We start from the raw sequence: 18,180 nt of genomic DNA on the forward strand, positions 1-18,180 counted from the left end.
GTATTATATCAAAATAAGATATGGGGGTCTCAGCTGAGTTATAGATTTAGATGTAAATTAGTCCAATATCTATCCATCCGTCTGCACACTGCATGCTATTTCTACTCAAAAGATTCAGATTTAGTGCACCATTTAGAAGTGCATTAGTATTGAATTTGCATTATTGTGTATATACACAGCCCATGATAGGTGGCTTTTTGTATGGATACAGAGAAGAGCTAATTATCTCAGGGAGTGTTTATAAAGTGTATTATCAGAGGAACAGGTTGAGAGAAAGGTGAAACCACTTTCTGTTAATAGGGCCAGTGGAAATCTCTGGCCTGTTTGCAATCCTCTTACTGACGGACATCCTTGATCAGACACAGGGAGAGAGAGGAATTGTACAATGGCTTTGGAGAGCAAGAATTTGAAGATGGTAGCTAGTAGGAGTAAACAAATTCATTTTCTTTAAGGTACTAGAGCACAGTTTAGTCTCAGTAACGTAGTTTCAGTTTGGCTATACCATGTCAAAATAATAATCAATTGTCAGACAGTTTAGACTGTCCTATTAAAGTTAACAGTTAAAATAATAAAGCAATAATGCATTATTTAAAAAACCACTTTAGATCAAAGATTGTGCTAACATATGAAAAATCTTTATGACCACAGCTGTGGCCATTTACATTTTTCATTTAAATGTTAAATGTGTAAAATAATTTGATTGGTTTGTTTGTAGCTGGACATTTTAAGGATATAGGCCACAAAGACCGTAGCACTTTATACAAATTAGACATTTTAAAGAGTAAAAGATATGATGGTTTGTCCTTGGAAATGTAATTAAGAGAGCTAGTTTTTGATTTTACTAGTAGTCAAATATAAAATTCCCAAAAACATGAAGTACATTTTCTCTATTTAGAGCAGCATTTACTTATTTTTTCCTGCATAATGGACATTTATTTTCTTATTCGGCATACTATATGTGACCCTGGACCACAAAACAAGTCTTAAGTCTCTGGGGTATATTTGTAGCAATAGCCAAAAATACATTGTATGGGTCAAAATGATTGATTTTTCTTTTATGCCAAAAATCATTAAGATATTAAGAAAAATGAATGTTCTATGAAGATATTTTGTAAATTTCCTACTGTAAATGTATTCAAACTTAATTTTTGATTAGTAATATGCATTGCTAAGAACTTAATTTGGACCACTTTAAAGGCAATTTCCTCAATATTTTTTTTGCACCCTCAGATTCCAGATTGTCGAATAGCTGTATCTCGACCAAATCTTGTCCTATCCTAGCAAACCATACATCAATGGAAAGCTCATTTATTCAGCTTGCAGATGATATATACATCTCAGTTTCGAAAAATTTACCCTTATGACTGGTTTTGTGGTCCAGGGTCACATATAGAACATTTCTCGCTTATTGTGGATATTGCTATTGTCATGTGTAAAGTCATATTTATTGTATCCATCTGGTCTATTTAATAGTTTTAGTTTGATACCAGTGTAAGTTTCCCCCACTGTGACCTGAATAACGCTACATACTCTGACGTGGATATAAGCTCTTTTACAGCGAAAGCCAATTTACAGCCTGATTAGTCCAGATCTGTCTGCCCAACCCCTCAAAGCTCTGGTCTGGGAGCTCCATTGCGGATGGAGGACACTTAATTAAAGGTCCAGGAAGGAGAGAGATGGAGGCTGAGGGTCTGTGAACTGCTAAAATAGGCGGTCAGACATAGGACTGTCATCCCCTTCTCATATTAAAGTCCATTATGAACTATGTCATGGATGGTTGCAAGAGAAGAGCTAAGGACTGTAGCAAGATTTGTAAGTCTAAAGACCAAAGAACAATAACTATATTAGCATCCACACCAACTCACAATAACATCTGTTGATCATGAGCATGCAATGCAGTTTTGTCACCTGTTGCTTCAAAATACTCTAGCTTATTAATATTGGAATGATTCTGATTGGCTGTCAATGTTTTTATTTTTCATTAGCTGAAATCAAATGATATTGCTCCTCTGTGTCATTATCATTATAGAATTAGAGGGATTATTAAAACATTACAGTTACAGTTATAGTTATAATCCTCGGTGTCAATCACCCATAATACTTCATTTAAGTATGAACTACAGTTACAGTATGAAAGCCCATTTCCTCCATGGAATAAAACAAATTAAATTAAAAAAATGTAATTGCAACTTTATCTTGCAATCCTGATTTTTATTTTTATTTTATTTTTTACAATTCTGAGTTTACAGTATGTCCCACAATTCAGATTCAGATTCAGGAAATCAAAATTGTTCAAACTCGCAATTGCAAAAAATGCAAAACAAACAAAAACACTGAATTAAAAAGTCATGGCAGAAACACATAAAAAAAAAAACAGAATTGTGAGATGTAAACTTAGAATTCAGGGAAAAAGTTAGAATTGTGCGATATAAACTTGAAATTGCAAAAAAAAAAAAAAAGTATAATGAGGCTTTATGGATTGTGAAAAAAAAGTCTGAATTCTGAGTTGTCTCGCAATTCTGACATTTTTCCTCAGAATGTTTTTTTTTTTAATTGTTTTATTCCATGGCAGAAACAGGCTTCCACAGTAATGCTTGAATTAGCAAAGCAAAACAAAACAGAGAGAAAGAGAGAGAGACATTTTATAACTAATTAGCAAATTCACACATGAAAGAGTGAGGGAAGACATTAAATGAGGTTGACATCCTGTTTATTTCATTCAGTTCTGTATAAACTGATATATTTGTTTACAATAAGAGGAACATTGACATTTGTAAGAATCTGTTGTACACAATGTACAGATCACAAACACCGCTTCCAGTGTGAATTTCAGATTGTCATACAGAAAATATATAGCTGTTTTCAAACATCTTTTGCCTACCTTTTTTTTCCAATCGTGGGATTCTATTAGCACAGGGAACTTTTTTTTCATAAAAGGGAACAAAAAGCAAAATTAGTATAACTGTAATGTAATATAACTTGCAAAAACTTAATAAAAAGCTACGTGCGCAAAGCAATAGAGAGAACACATACCTGAACAGACATTAAGGACACAAGTGTGTGTGTGTTTGTTTGCAGTATATGTGTCTCATTTTACACGTGGAACAAAAACATGTGAAACTACCTGAGTATATAGTCATGACACCGTCATTACTGCACGCAAATCTCAGGAACTTGTTTTGTACAGGAAATTAAATGAAAATAATGACATTATCTAATGCAAGAGTATAAACCCACCAAATGTAGTGATTTTCTTTTGTAATAGCATTCCCCTGAGCCCTTAAACACCACTGTTTCACTACAAATAAAGATTCAAACAGACAATAATAAAATAGAAATTGGGATTATCCTCATGTTTTCTGGAAGTGATTCAGACTCGCATCGTGATTGACTCTTTCTCATTATCATTTGTTGTTTAAGGGCTCAGTCTTTCAGGATTCAACAGTCAAGAAAGCTGGCTGTCATCGAGACCAGAGGAAGGACATGTGAAGCGTCCAGCTGAACCATTTATGTAAGAATCTTTCATCTGCTGCTTATACTAAATAAAAACATTCAAGAGAATTAGCTTTCTGTTTTATGTGAAAAAGCATGTGATTTTGTGAAGAAGAAAAATCGTTCAAAACTGACTATTCCCCCCAAATGATAACTAAACTTCTCAAAGTAGTTTGCTATTTTGATTCGATAAACCAGATAGGACATTTTGTATTATAAAACTGTCACAAGTAGCCTAAGCAACTCAAAGGAGATGATTGAGGAAGTGATGTAACACAGGATTGGTTGTGTTAGAAATGTCCCTAGTTTGAAATACAATCAGCAAAAGTTAACAAAAAAGACTTGAAAAAATTTTGTTTTCACAAACATTCCATTCACAAATTACCAAACAGTCTGTAGCAGTTGAGACATGGGTATTTTTGAAGCCCACGAGACCCAGTGTTTCACTTCCTGTCTTGTTTCTTTTTAATCATGCTTTCCTTTTCCTTTCTTCTGTTTCGTTCCGTTTTCCGTGACCTCCGATGTCTTGCTGGTGCCATTGGAGATGCCGTTCACGGCAGGTTTGGCCGACTTGAGGCGTGGCTGGCGGCGGTATGTCTGGTAGTAGAAATTGGCAAACAGGATGATGAATGTGACGGCGTAGCCAATCAGAGCCCACTGCATCCAGGCCGGGAATGGGCAGCCCGTGTAGAGAGAATGAGCGGCGTGGCCAATGGTGACGTGGAACTGGATCTAAACACAAGCAAACCGGTTTGTAACAGAAATCTACAACCTCTTTGATTGCTTAAAGGGATAGTTCGCCCAAAAATGATAATTAGCCCATTATTACCCCCTTAAGTGCAGCAGAATTTTTTTTGTAACCTTGGCCAGATCTGTGCCTTGCCACAATTCTGTTTCTGAGCTCTTCAGGCAGTTCCTTTGACCTCATGATTCTCATTTGCTCTGACATGCACTGTGAGCTGTAAGGTCTTATATAGACAGGTGTGTGGCTTTCCTAATCAAGTCCAATCAGTATAATCAAACACAGCTGGACTCAAATGAAGGTGTAGAACCATCTCAAGGATGATCAGAAGAAATGGACAGCACCTGAGTTAAATATATGAGCGTCACAGCAAAGGGTCTGAATACTTAGGACCATGTGATATTTCAGTTTTTCTTTTTTAATAAATCTGCAAAAATGTCAACAATTCTGTGTTTTTCTGTCAATATGGTGTGCTGTGTGTACATTAATGAGGAAAAAAAATTAACTTAAATGATTTTAGCAAATGGCTGCAATATAACAAAGAGTGAAAAATTTAAGGGGGTCTGAATACTTTCCGTACCCACTGTATATAGCTGTTTTCAAACATCTTTTGCCTACCTTCTTTTTTTTCCAATCGTGGGATTCTATTAGCACAGGGAACTTTTTTTTCATAAAAGGGAACAAAAAGCAAAATTAGTATAACTGTAATGTAATATAACTTGCAAAAACTTAATAAAAAGCTACGTGCGCAAAGCAATAGAGAGAACACATACCTGAACAGACATTAAGGACACAAGTGTGTGTGTGTTTGTTTGCAGTATATGTGTCTCATTTTACACGTGGAACAAAAACATGTGAAACTACCTGAGTATATAGTCATGACACCGTCATTACGGCACGCAAATCTCAGGAACTTGTTTTGTACAGGGAATTAAATGAAAATAATGACATTATCTAATGCAAGAGTATAAACCCACCAAATGTAGTGATTTTCTTTTGTAATAACATTCCCCTGAGCCCTTAAACACCACTGTTTCACTACAAATAAAGATTCAAACAGACAATAATAAAATAGAAATTGGGATTATCCTCATGTTTTCTGGAAGTGATTCAGACTCGCATCGTGATTGACTCTTTCTCATTATCATTTGTTGTTTAAGGGCTCAGTCTTTCAGGATTCAACAGTCAAGAAAGCAGGCTGTCATCGAGACCAGAGGAAGGACATGTGAAGCGTCCAGCTGAACCATTTATGTAAGAATCTTTCATCTGCTGCTTATACTAAATAAAAACATTCAAGAGAATTAGCTTTCTGTTTATGTGAAAAAGCATGTGATTTTGTGAAGAAGAAAAATCGTTCAAAACTGACAATTCCCCCCAAATGATAACTAAACTTCTCAAAGTAGTTTGCTATTTTGATTCGATAAACCAGATAGGACATTTTGTATTATAAAACTGTCACAAGTAGCCTAAGCAACTCAAAGGAGATGATTGAGGAAGTGATGTAACACAGGATTGGTTGTGTTAGAAATGTCCCTAGTTTGAAATACAATCAGCAAAAGTTAACAAAAAAGACAAATTTTGTTTTCACAAACATTCCATTCACAAATTACCAAACAGTCTGTAGCAGTTGAGACATGGGTATTTTTGAAGCCCACGAGACCCAGTGTTTCACTTCCTGTCTTGTTTCTTTTTAATCATGCTTTCCTTTTCCTTTCTTCTGTTTCATTCCGTTTTCCGTGACCTCCGATGTCTTGCTGGTGCCATTGGAGATGCCGTTCACGAATGACACTGTTTCATGGAAATTAATTTTCGTACATAAACAGTCACATTCATGTGGAAATTTTTCAAAAGACACAAAAATCCTTTCCGCTCGAGTTTCATGAATGAAGCAAATTGCTTCAAGATGCCATTCAGTTCACGCTTTTTTGCTTAAGTGAACGCTATTAAAGATCAATCACTGAATATGAAATGTTCTGGATGTACTGTATCACCAACATTTGTGACCATCTGATCCCCAAAGGGTATACCCTTCCAAACCCTTTGACCCCTTCCACATCCCCCTAAGCTCTCCTAACCTTTCCTCCCCTTTCCTCAAATCCCCTCATCCTTCTTCTGTTTTTGGGTTTTTTCTTGTTCAAGCCTCAAAATGCACAACAATTATAAAGTGGAGAAGTTCTTGACAATGGTTCTCAACCTTTATCATTTCAGATGATCCACCTTAATTTCCTCACACTGGTGTTAATGCAACATATGAGCAAAACGAGAAATACATGAACTCATAAAATGTATACTTTGCAAATTAAAGGGATAATTCACTTCACTTCAAACGTGAAAACTGTCATCATGTCATCACCTTTAAATTGTTCCAAACCTGTATGAGTTTCTTTCTTCTGTTAAACACAAAAGAAGATATTTTGAAAAATTTTGGTAACCAAACCATTGTTGGTCCACACTGACTTCCATAGTATGGAAAGAAATACTATGGAAGTCAAGGGACCAGAAACCCACCTTCAAATGATGACAAAATTTTCATTTTTGGGTGAACTACCCATTAAGTAGCTTTGGATAAAAGCATGAAAAACACAAAAACATGATGTCCTATTGATAAATTGTTCAATTTCTTGTTCAATTCTACAATATATTTTGGCCTCATTTTAGGTTTAGGCTTAATATAGGCTTAGCCTTAGGTTAGCATTAGGACTTCAGGCTTTGGCTTAGTCTATAATAATCTCAAGTGGCTTAATTTGACAACAATAGAAGTAATTTAGTTATTTAGATATATTTAGGTCTGCTAAATCAATGGATATGTGTGTGGGTATACTCACACTGTCCACCAGGAACCCACTTGATGCCGATCCACCACAGGATGAACATTGTGCAGTGGTGATAGACGTGCAGGAAGCTGACCTGGTTAAACTTCTTCCTCATGATGAAGAACACTGTGTCCAGAAACTCCACCCCCTTAGAGATGTAGTACCACCATAGCGCTGACGCTATCTGCAGAAACACCGCCGGTATCCACAAAATTACAATTTTGCTCACCAAGAAATGTTCTGTTTGGTTGATGCTGTTTTACCTCAATAATTTAAACACAATGATTTACTGTATTCAACCGATGCAACTGTAACTGGATGTACTATGCATATCGTAGTAGACATTTGAGAAAAATACACCAGATTGTACATTTATAGACTCAAGAAATGTATTTTAGAGAGAATGAATGATCAATAATGTTTGTTATTTATAATGTAGTAATTATAACTGATTATTACATTCTTCATTCATTACATGGAAATTTCAAAGTCAGAGTGTATTTATTTTTTTTTACAAAAAAAGCAGAATTGCAAGAAATAAAGTCCAAATTGTGAGGTATCAACTCAGAATTGCAAGGGGCACAATGTCATTATTGTGAGAGAAAAAGGTGCAATTAAGCTATTTAAATTGTTTTATTCTATGACAGAAACGGGCTTCCATAGAATTGTGTACCTTGAGCTAAGTGAACTAATAAGCAATCCATGTAAGTTTGGTAGATAATAATTTTCCATACACCATTTTAAGAGGGATGAGGAGTGTTTTTGTACCATCTGAATAATAGTGAGGTATTTCTTCCACCACAGGTACTTCTGGATCTTTGGTCCAAACGCTGCCAAGCCATAGTAGCCATACATCAGCACATGAATGCCTGAATTAATCATAGCGCCAAAGAAAGCTGTGAAGAGGGAAGGAGATTTAGTTGGATATAACATCAAAAATATGTTGGTCCAACAATCTATCTATCTATCTATCTATCTATCTATCTATCTATCTATCTATCTATCTATCTATCTATCTATCTATCTATCTATCTATCTATCTCTGTCATTAGATCTATCGTTTGTTCTGTCATTTTGTTCTTCTTTTTTTCTTTCTTTCTTTGCATCCATCCATTCAACTGTCATTTGATCTATTGTTTGTTCTGTCGTTTTATCTATTGTTTCTGTCATTTTATCTATTTGTTTTGTCTTTCTTTCTTTTTTTCTTTCTTTCTTTGCATCCATCCATTCAACTGTCATTTGATCTATTGTTTGTTCTGTCGTTTTATCTATTGTTTCTGTCATTTTATCTATTTGTTTTGTCTTTCTTTCTTTTTTTCTTTCTTTGCATTCATCCATTCATCCAACTCTGTAATTCCATCTATTGTTTGTTCTGTCTTTTGGTCTGTTTGCTTTGTTTTTCTTTCTTTCTTTGTCATTTTGTCTGTTTGTTTTGTCTTTCTTTCTTTTTTTCTTTCTTTCTTTGCATCCATCCATGCAACTGTCTGTCGTTCAATCTATTGTTTGTTCTGTCGTTTTATCTATTGTTTCTGTCGTTTTGTCTGTTTATTTTGTTTTCTTTCTTTCTTGTTTTCCTTTCATCCATCCATCCATCCATCCATCCATTCTGTCATTTTATCTATTGTTTCTTTCGTTTTGTCTCTGTTTTTTTTTCTTTCTTTCCATCCATCCAACTGTCTGTCATTTGATCTATCATTTGTTCTGTCATTTTATGTTCTGTCTGTCTCTCTGTCATTGTCAAGTATAAAAACAGCTATGTGTGATCTGTGAACCCCCATAACCATTGAAGCCTTGATCAAGACATACAACCTAAGCTTTGCTGAAGTCACTTTGGATATAGGTATAAAATTATTCATTGCATTTAATTTGCCATTTAGGTATACTGGTTGCAAGAGCCATATGAATGGAGGCGTGGCCTACAGGTGGGGAGACTCCTGACCTCATCTCTGTCCTCGTGTCACCAGGGAAACCAAGCTTGTCAATGAGGGTGCCAATGCATGCCAAGACAACAGCATGAGGGAACTCTAACCGACGTCAGTGAAAGCGAATCCAGGGATTCTGCGTTCCGGCCTCCTGATTACAGTTAAGCCTCGCTCTCACAGAGCACTACTCAACTTTCTCCCTGTTCCCCACAACTGTACCCTCTGAGGTGCTAATGGTCTACAAGATCATGGCTTCAATCTGGAGTTTTTGATAGGGTTAGTCTGTGTATAATTCGCTTTATATAAAAACATTAGCATGGTGTGTCTTCAATTAAGTAAACGTGTTTAAGGGAAGACAGTGTATTTCTTACCCTGACTTCATTGACGTCATTGGAGTAGTTCACGGGCTGGCAGAGGTAGCTGTATCCTGCCGATCTGGAGCCCAGAAGCAGCTAGAGGCAAAGACACATTATTCATTATTATTATTTTGTGCTCATGGAAAGGTTAATGGCCACAAAAGGTTAATTTGCCAGTTTATTCCTTATGCTTTGGGAAAACATAATCTGCACAGTTCTGTTTCCCTTCATAGCATGTATTTTTGTTTGTGCATGTAAAAGTTCGACTTGCGAAACAAGCAACAGACTGTCTGTGTAAGAAGTAAAATGTGTCACTTTTTTATTTAACCAGTGATCTTGTGCCAAACGTCTGTGACCTGTCTGCGGTCTGTCTGTGGTACAGTATTGCACATGTTGAGCTGAAATCACTGCTATTTTACTATTGCTATTTTTTTTTACACAGTGAGCACTTTAAAAACCTGATAATGCTAAAATGATATTGCATAATATGAATATCAGGCAGGATTGTTGCATATGTGGGAAGTTGACAAGTCCTGCAGTTCATTATTATTATTTTATATTATGTTAGATTTTGAACAGTATTTTATAATACATTTTTTTTATCAAAGAAATATTTGTATTTTAAACATTCGTAAATTATATATATATATAATCCTATATATGTATATATAGTAATATATAAATATATATATAATTTACAAATATTTTACATATATATATATACATATATATATATATATGTACCATGCAAAATCTTGTAGTTATATTTTTATATTTGTTATTTAATATTATTATATTTTGAACAGTATTTTATCATTCTTTTTTAACAAATAAATATTTTTGTTTTTAAATATTTGCAAATTATATGTACACTTATGTATATAGATACTGTGTACATATATAATTTACAAATATGTCTTGTTTTAAAATTAAACCACACTACATTTAGTTAAGATTTCTGCTCAAAAATGCCAATAAAATTGATTTTGCACATAAATATATGCAAACAACAATTTGCCAATAGCAAAAGAAAAATAACTGAATAAAAAAAAAACTGAAGATATGGTACTTTTGCTTTTGTGAGTATATTTATCTTGTTTTAAGGCTGTTTAAATATCTGTATACAGGAGAACAAGAGGAAAAATACTGAAGGAAATTAGTTTTTGCAGTATATATTTACGCAAGGAACACAAACACATAAGAACGCTGTGATTTCAGTCTTCATAGTGTGAAGTTTGAAAAACTTGTAATGCGTAATGCGGACTTAATTACATTTTTTACCATACATATTGTAGTGCAACTGTATTTAGGAAGAATCCTGTCATACCAATACTATTTTCTGGTACCATGATACTTCCAAGCAACTATGCTTGTTGCGGCCTCTATAAACATGATTGGCCCTACTAGATTCAAATGGATTGACAAGGAGATCAGCAGACCTCTTTGCAGATGTAGAAGTTAAGCAGCACCATGCTGAAGTTGTACACAATGAGGGTTTTTCTGAGCTGAAAAGGCTCCCGGTTCTGCATGTAAAGGGGTCCGACCCAGAGGAAGAGCAAGTAGAGAACGCTGATCCCCAGGGTGGGGAGCGGAGATGACATCATCGGCCATTCCTCCACGCGCTTATCTGAGATTTAAACACACGAAACCCAATTCGATTCGGAATATTTAGCTATTTTTATTTTCTTCAAAATATAAAAATACACATACCTGCTATGGTAAGGCTCCATTTATAAAACTCTACAGAGTCATTCATAAAGTGAATGACTGTCTCCATGGCTCTAGTTCTAAGATGATTATCCTGTGAAGGAACAAACAGAATAGAAGCATTTTTAAAGTGCTCGCCTTAGTCTTCTCCTTGCACAATATGAAAACTATTCCTTTAGGACAGTCGGTCTGACAATACAAACATCATTTCACAAGACTGTAAATATTAGATTTTGATTACTCATCACACTGTGCCACATAACTGTGCTGTAATAAGACACTGTTACACAATAACTGAGCTAAAATGTAGGTAACAGCATGCTAAATATGTATCCTTTTGTGTGTGTTTTTTCCAGATTTATTGCGCCGAAAGGCGAACCCAAGAATATAGTGACAGATGTGTACGTGTATTACTGAGAGTCACTATTTTAAATCAGCAACTAAACCACATTCCAAACCTGAGCGCAAGGTAAGCAGAATTAATATAAGTCACAGTCCACCAGTGTCATAACATAATCAGCCCGTCTTCCACGGCCCTGCTGACGCCCGTGCATTATTTAGCAGCCCTATCGTTTTGCACTGAGACAAACGGAAGGAAAACAGGATAGCTGTATACGGTCCCAAATTTAGCACACAAGCAAAAGTGTAATCTTTGCTAAAAATACTTGGGGTAACATCAGGTTAAACTTGATTGAAATTTTTAAGAGCTTTGTGGAAGAAAATAGTCAAACAAATGATGCAAAGTATGCTTATGCAAATGTCTCAATATCATTGCATTAGATCGAATATATCAAATTAAGTGTCTTTTTCATCATTTTTGCTCAATATCTTTGAATAAGCAGGTTTTGGTGATTTTTAAGTGGATCTTTAAGGTCAGTTTTCCTCAAATTGACACTTTATCCCAGCAGAGTAACAACAGATGTAATGTATTCAACACAAATGAAATATACGAGGCACAAACCACAAACAAACACAGTCACACAATACTTACGTCTTCATTTTCAGTATAGGGGTGACCGGGGCTAGTTGTCACAATGTAATAATCTCTTAAAGTCTTAAATTGTGATTTTTTTTAATGAGTCTGTCTTCCAAACTAAGATTCCAACATTATACTTTTGTTAAATCTAACAAGTGTACATAATAAAAATGCACTAAAATGCATTCAGATAAGAGTTAACTATATAATGAAGGCATATTTGAACTGAAGCTTGAACTGTGTTCTCAGGACGAGAGGGTTTTTTTAGGTTGGTTCAGGTCATCACATTTATATTGAGGCAAGTTGTCACGTGTTTAATGTTGTTGTTGTTGTTGTTGTTTTCTTTACACAATTTATTAATTGCACTTTCTGTTGACCAAAACGTTGGTTTGGTATTTTCACGATTTTGCATTTCCTACTTGTTTCACAGCTAAAAAGTCAATAATTGGCTGTTTAATGGCAGTTTGTACCCCATATGCACTCTTAAAAATAAAGGTGCTTCACGATGCAATAGAAGAACCTTTTTGTCTAAATGGTTCCATAAAGAACCTTTAACATCTGAAGAACCTTTCTGTTTCACAAAAGGGTCTTTGTGGCGAAATAAGGTTCTTCAGATTACAAAAACGCAAGAAAGAGATGGTTCTTTAAAGAACCTTTGACTGAATGGTTCTTTGTGGAACCAACAATGGTTCTTCTATGGCATCGCTTGAAGAACCTTTTGAAGCACCTTTATTTTTAAGAGTGTAGTGTGACAACGTGCCCCACTATTGTGTATTGTGTGTGTTTTTCTGGACAGTAACATTGGACATGTTCAACAGATTTCTTTCTTATCCTAAGACTAAGGTTTGTGCATATAGAATTTGACACAAATAAACCCCACATAGAATAACATCATTAGCCCTGGCTTACTCAATACACTTTCAGAAAAAAAAAAAGTACAAAAGCTGTCACTGAGTACCCTTTCAAAAGATACACATTTGCAACTTTTTTGCTCCTAAAGGGTGCATATATCTACTTAGAAAGTCCATATTAGTTCCTTTCAAAAAGATACTGTCCCGGTGACAGCTCTTGTCCCTTTTTTCTAAGATTGTATGTTGTTTTAGAATTTAAACCCTAACAAACTACTTTGTTACTAGTAGTACATGCTTAATACTTCTTAGTTTGATATTTTGTAGCTAATGCAATGACAATCAGACCATTTAGATCAAGTCTGCAACTATGTTTTGAGGCCACTTAACGTGCATAAATGATTCTGCACTATAAAACGGAAGAGATGTGGCTGTTAAAATAAGCATGTCGACACACAGTGCAAAGTTCCTATGCGTCCCCGCTGAAGACAAAAGCCTCCGTGCGCGTGTGTCAGCAGGTTTCACCAGCATTTGTCAGTCAGGCTTTAATTCCTTTTGATCTACGAGCTTAAAGTGTAAGTACAAATGCCCATCAACCCACATCTGAGGCCGCAGCACTCAGAGGGATGATCGCCATGAAGGTTATCACCACCAGATGCTCCAACTACAAGCTACTGAGGTCTAAAACTTTCCCAGAAACTCATAAGAAAAAAATCATAAGTTGCAACTGTCCATCTGTACCAAACAGTCAATTGTTAAGAGCAAACAAACTGAGCATATGTGACCCTGGACCACAAAATTGAGATTTCTACATCATCTGAAAGCTGAATAAATAAGCTTTCCATTGATGTATGGTTTGTTAGGACAATATTTGGCTGAGATACAACTATTTGAAAATCTTAGATAATGCTCTACTGTTGATTAATATATGTTTAATAAATAATATATTGTTTATTAGGTTAAACCAACCATTTCTGCCAACAATGAGTTTCCATGTTTACTATATATCACTTTTGAGATTAATGTTCCTTTACAGCTTCCTCAGATCAGTACATTGGGTTCTGGGTTCTTTAAAAGCATTAGTACAAGATGGTTTACTGAAGAACTAATATAAAGCTATTTGTGCATCTCTCAAATATTCGCCTGTTATATCAAACACTAAAACCTTTATTTTAAACCTGCAGACAAACTTAAACGCTTTCAACAAGTTGCTACTGAATGGTTCCGTTGGGGAACATGACTAATCTCCATTAAAGCGATTTAACTGGATCTGACATTTTGCAGTAAACTGTCATTTGCATTGAAATGCATGCACATTTCCAAGTCAAATAGATTGAAGTCTGCTACCGATGCAGAAAAATACACTCTTGACACACACAGTCTTACCTTGCGAGCGCGTGCCTATGCCGACATCAGGTGCGGTGCAGCCCAGGTCAAATATGCGAGTGAATAAATGTCTGGATTTAAATCTACAGTGTGCGTTTAAACACATCAACTCCGCAGGTTTGGCAATAATTACGCGAAGGCAAACTGAATGTAACTAACGGGACTGGAGCATATGAGGCAAACGCATCTGATCAGAGTGTCTGACACTGACTGGACACCGGTCTGTCCGGCACTGAGCATGCGCAGTTGCGCCATGTGGGGCTTGTGCCCGTGCGCTCGGATAACTCCTTTGTTTAGGCGTTAAAGCGCAAATCTTATCCGGCGGGTGTCAACAGACGCATGAGCAGCACTTATCTTAACATAACGTTTATCTGTTTGGGACGCACCAAAAATATTTCGAATACACACACACACACACACACAAGGTTTAATTGAATACATATTTTTTTGTTTGATCATTATATTATTTTGTAGCCTATTCCATTTGTATAAATATAAATTTGTATAAATATCATTTCATTTATTATTATTATTATTATACATAGATAGCCTACATATTTTTCAACATGATTATAGTGTAACGTTTAATGCAATATTTTAATAAATTACATAGTTTATTCACATCATTGTTATATTATTTGTACTCAATTTGTATAAACATAATTGTTTTCATATTTAATAATTTATATATAATAATTATGATATTATTATATTATTCCGGTATTATTTTATACATATTTTAAACATAATTGTACCGTTCTGTAATTTTTTTTAAATAAAATACATGTTTCATCCAGGTTTGATATATTATTCTTTACTTTATTTGTATAAATATAACTGCTTTCATATTTAATAATTTATTATCTAATTATTATATTAGGCTATAATGTATTATTATCTAATTATTATTTTGAATACATATTTTTCAACATCATTGTTTTAGAAAATACACGATTTATGCAGGTTTAATCATTACATTATATTAATCTGTACTTAATTTGTATAACCAATTTTTATATTTAATATTTTCATATCTAATAATTATAATATGATAAAATATAATATTATTATATTATTTAGTTCTGCATCTTATTTTATACAGGCATGTAGTCATTTTATGGTTATATTAAATAATTTAATGCAGTGATTTTTTTTTCTCTGGCAGGAATATTATTCTGTATTCAATTTTTATAAATGTAATTGTTTTCATATTTAATACTTCATATACAATTAATATATTTTTTTATTTACATTATAGTAATATATTATGCTCTACATCACATTGTATACATCACACATTGGCATACAATGATTTTCATTAATATGTTATATTGTATAATATAATGTTACGTAATGGTAATTTCTTCCACTGATAGGCCCTCTCTCAGTCTCAATTAAATCTCCAAATCGATACATACTGAGGGATAACCTGTTGCTGAGAATATTTTATCCCACTGCGAGAACACAATGCAGACACAAGGTGGCAACACACCCTAGAAAACAATTTCACATATGGGGGGGGGACAGTAGACTGAAATCATATTTTCTTGTAAAACGTACTCCAATAGTCTTTGTTTTATTTACCTTATTTTACAGTGTAACTACATGGTAATCTAAACATCAATCAAAAACATCAAAATAAATGTTTTTATGCAGACACGTGAATCATTATTGTATGAAAACATAAAAAATTATGAATTGTTAAATACTGTGCATTATGAAACAATATATGTTTCATATAGGCTATGTTCTTTTTTTAATCATGTTGCATGTTTATTTCAACTAGTGGAGTCCAATTATCTCGGAAATTAAAAGGTTATTTTTTATTTATGAACCTATTTTTACTGTCCGATTAAATAATGGCTCAAGATATTGCTCATGAGCTACTGTTGTCCCATTTGTCCTTTTAGATCTCACTAGCGCTCCCACCACGCACACTTGATGCAAAAATCTCTGTATTAGAGTTAATCTTAATTTAAAGCGGCCACGAACTAACTTTTTTATTATTATTTGGTACTGTTCTCTAAGGTCCACTTATAATGTTATCAAGATTTTTACATCAAAAAATGATTTAGAAATAGGCAATTTTCTGTCCTGTTTTGACCCCCCTCATCAGAACGCTCCGTTTGTATAGGCGTGACGGATTGTAGACTCGGAAGTAAACTCCCACTGCTATGACTGGCTAATGATAAGGACTGCTGTAATTTAAGTTAAAAACACATTAATACTCAGTATATATTTAACGATCTGTATAACAGACAAAGCAATAGAGATAACATAATCGGGACGTCCTGGCCTAATGGTTAGAGAATCGGACTCGTAACCCAAAGGCAGGGATTGTAGGTGGGGGGAGTGAATGTACAGCGCTCTCTTCCACCTTCAATACCACGACTGAGGTGCCCTTGAGCAAGGCACCGAACCCCCTCGGGCTCCCCGGGCGCCACAGCAAAAAATGGCTGCCCACTGCTCCGGGTGTGTGTTCACGGTGTGTGTGTGTTCACGGTGTGTGTGTGCACTTTGGATGGGATAAATGCAGAGCACTAATTCGTAGTATGGGTCACCATACTTGGCCACATGTCACTTCCATTGATTCCCATTGATTCCATTGATAATAAAAATAGTTACTCACACTTGTGTGGTGCGACATTACTGTCAAATCCAATATAGTCGGCACAGCATCGTCCTTCAGTTTCAATCTTTCTGAAAATTGTGCATCGAAAAGAATCCGTGGTAAAATGAAGTGAACAATGAACCAAGTTCTTACTGATGCAGTCTGGAACTTCGTTAAAAATAAGGTTAATCAAATAAAATTAATCGTTTGATTTCTGCGTAGACCTGCGTTTGCCTCTCGTCATTTCTCTTTATGTTTGTGTGAATTGGTGGGCGGGGTTAAACAGACAGCCATATAGAAGCAGGCATTGATCTTCTGCAGAAGCTGTGTTTAGCCACACTATTACGGCATAAAGTGGCACATTCCACAAGCTGTCATTTTGGCGGATTGGCTTCAGTATAAGCTGTTTTTAGACTAACAAGAAAGTTTTGAGTTCTGAAACTTACAGAATGTCTTATAGCACAAAGACCTCTTATCAAACTCAATCAAGATAATTTTGATTTCTCAATTCATGAATCCCTTTAAAGGCGAAGTTATGACCTAGTCTTCTGAGCGAGGTGTGCAATGAAAATCTGTGTGTGCAGATGTTGAGGTGAGGAGCCAGCAGGTTGAGGGCTAATTGCATGACGGCTCAGCTCTGTTATTGAGTGTTTTTAGAGGCTCACAGGTGTTCGGTTAGCAGTGGTTGGTCTGTGATCATTCTCAGCGGGCCGCGGCGCTGCAGGAGCAGATGTGCAGTGCTTGAGAGAAGCAGGAAGTGATGAAGGAGTTCAGGCTCACCTCACACATCATCTCACCTGTGTGTCACACTGACAGCTGAACAACAGCAGTGCAACACAACACTGTACTGTACAAAACACTACACAAGTTTGCAGTATTTCATGCACAGTACGTTTGTCTTTCATTTTTCCACAGTACAGTTCTTGCTTCCTCGCTTTTATATTTTTGTACATTTTAATTACAATATTGGTCAGACGTTTGGGGTCTTTTTGAAAGAAATTAATACTTTTATTCTGCAAGGATGCATTCAATTGATTAAATGTGACAGTAAAGTTAGGGTGTATGTTTGATTTAGACATTGGTTAGGACATAACCGCAGACAAACATACTCAGGTGAGGTAACAGGTTTACTGTTAACTAGTGAAATAAATCAGAATACATAGGAATCATTGTGCATTATGATCGAGTTTGTAGCTTACTTCACTATGTTTTAATAGCTTGACCTCTGCAGTTCAGTTGGTGAAAGCTCAAATAAGCTAAAAGCATTCAGTCATCTCATACCATTGAAGTGAACGTTAAATTTATCAGTATATATTGTAATAAATAT

The 18,180-nt window shown here is 35.2% G+C and overlaps 1 protein-coding gene across 1 annotated transcript; it reads right to left on the reverse strand.

Annotated features, from left to right (window-relative positions):
* Window positions 1-3,848: 3,848 nt before the first annotated feature.
* On the reverse strand, window positions 3,849-14,491 carry LOC107558740 (elongation of very long chain fatty acids protein 4-like). Its single transcript, XM_016242408.1, has 6 exons — window positions 14,243-14,491; window positions 11,036-11,126; window positions 10,765-10,952; window positions 9,341-9,421; window positions 7,060-7,231; window positions 3,849-4,224 (listed from the first exon to the last, which is right to left on the reverse strand). Exons 2-6 carry the CDS (start codon window positions 11,100-11,102, stop codon window positions 3,962-3,964), a joined length of 771 nt encoding a protein of 256 aa, XP_016097894.1. The 5' UTR covers window positions 11,103-11,126; window positions 14,243-14,491; the 3' UTR covers window positions 3,849-3,961.
* Window positions 14,492-18,180: the final 3,689 nt, after the last annotated feature.

Source organism: Sinocyclocheilus grahami, unplaced genomic scaffold (assembly GCF_001515645.1).
Source record: "Sinocyclocheilus grahami isolate Dianchi unplaced genomic scaffold, SAMN03320097.WGS_v1.1 scaffold657.1, whole genome shotgun sequence".
Taxonomy (NCBI): domain Eukaryota; kingdom Metazoa; phylum Chordata; class Actinopteri; order Cypriniformes; family Cyprinidae; genus Sinocyclocheilus; species Sinocyclocheilus grahami.

Bases quoted from the DNA above. Each gene is read 5' to 3' on its own strand.
- LOC107558740 (XM_016242408.1), bottom strand. From the start codon at position 11,102: ATGGAGACAGTCATTCACTTTATGAATGACTCTGTAGAGTTTTATAAA. The intron at 9,422-10,764 runs GTCTGCTGATCT...CTTTGCCTCTAG, and splicing joins ACTTCTACATCTGCAAAGAG to CTGCTTCTGGGCTCCAGATC. The intron at 4,225-7,059 runs GTGAGTATACCC...GCTTGTGTTTAG, and splicing joins GTGGGTTCCTGGTGGACAGT to ATCCAGTTCCACGTCACCAT.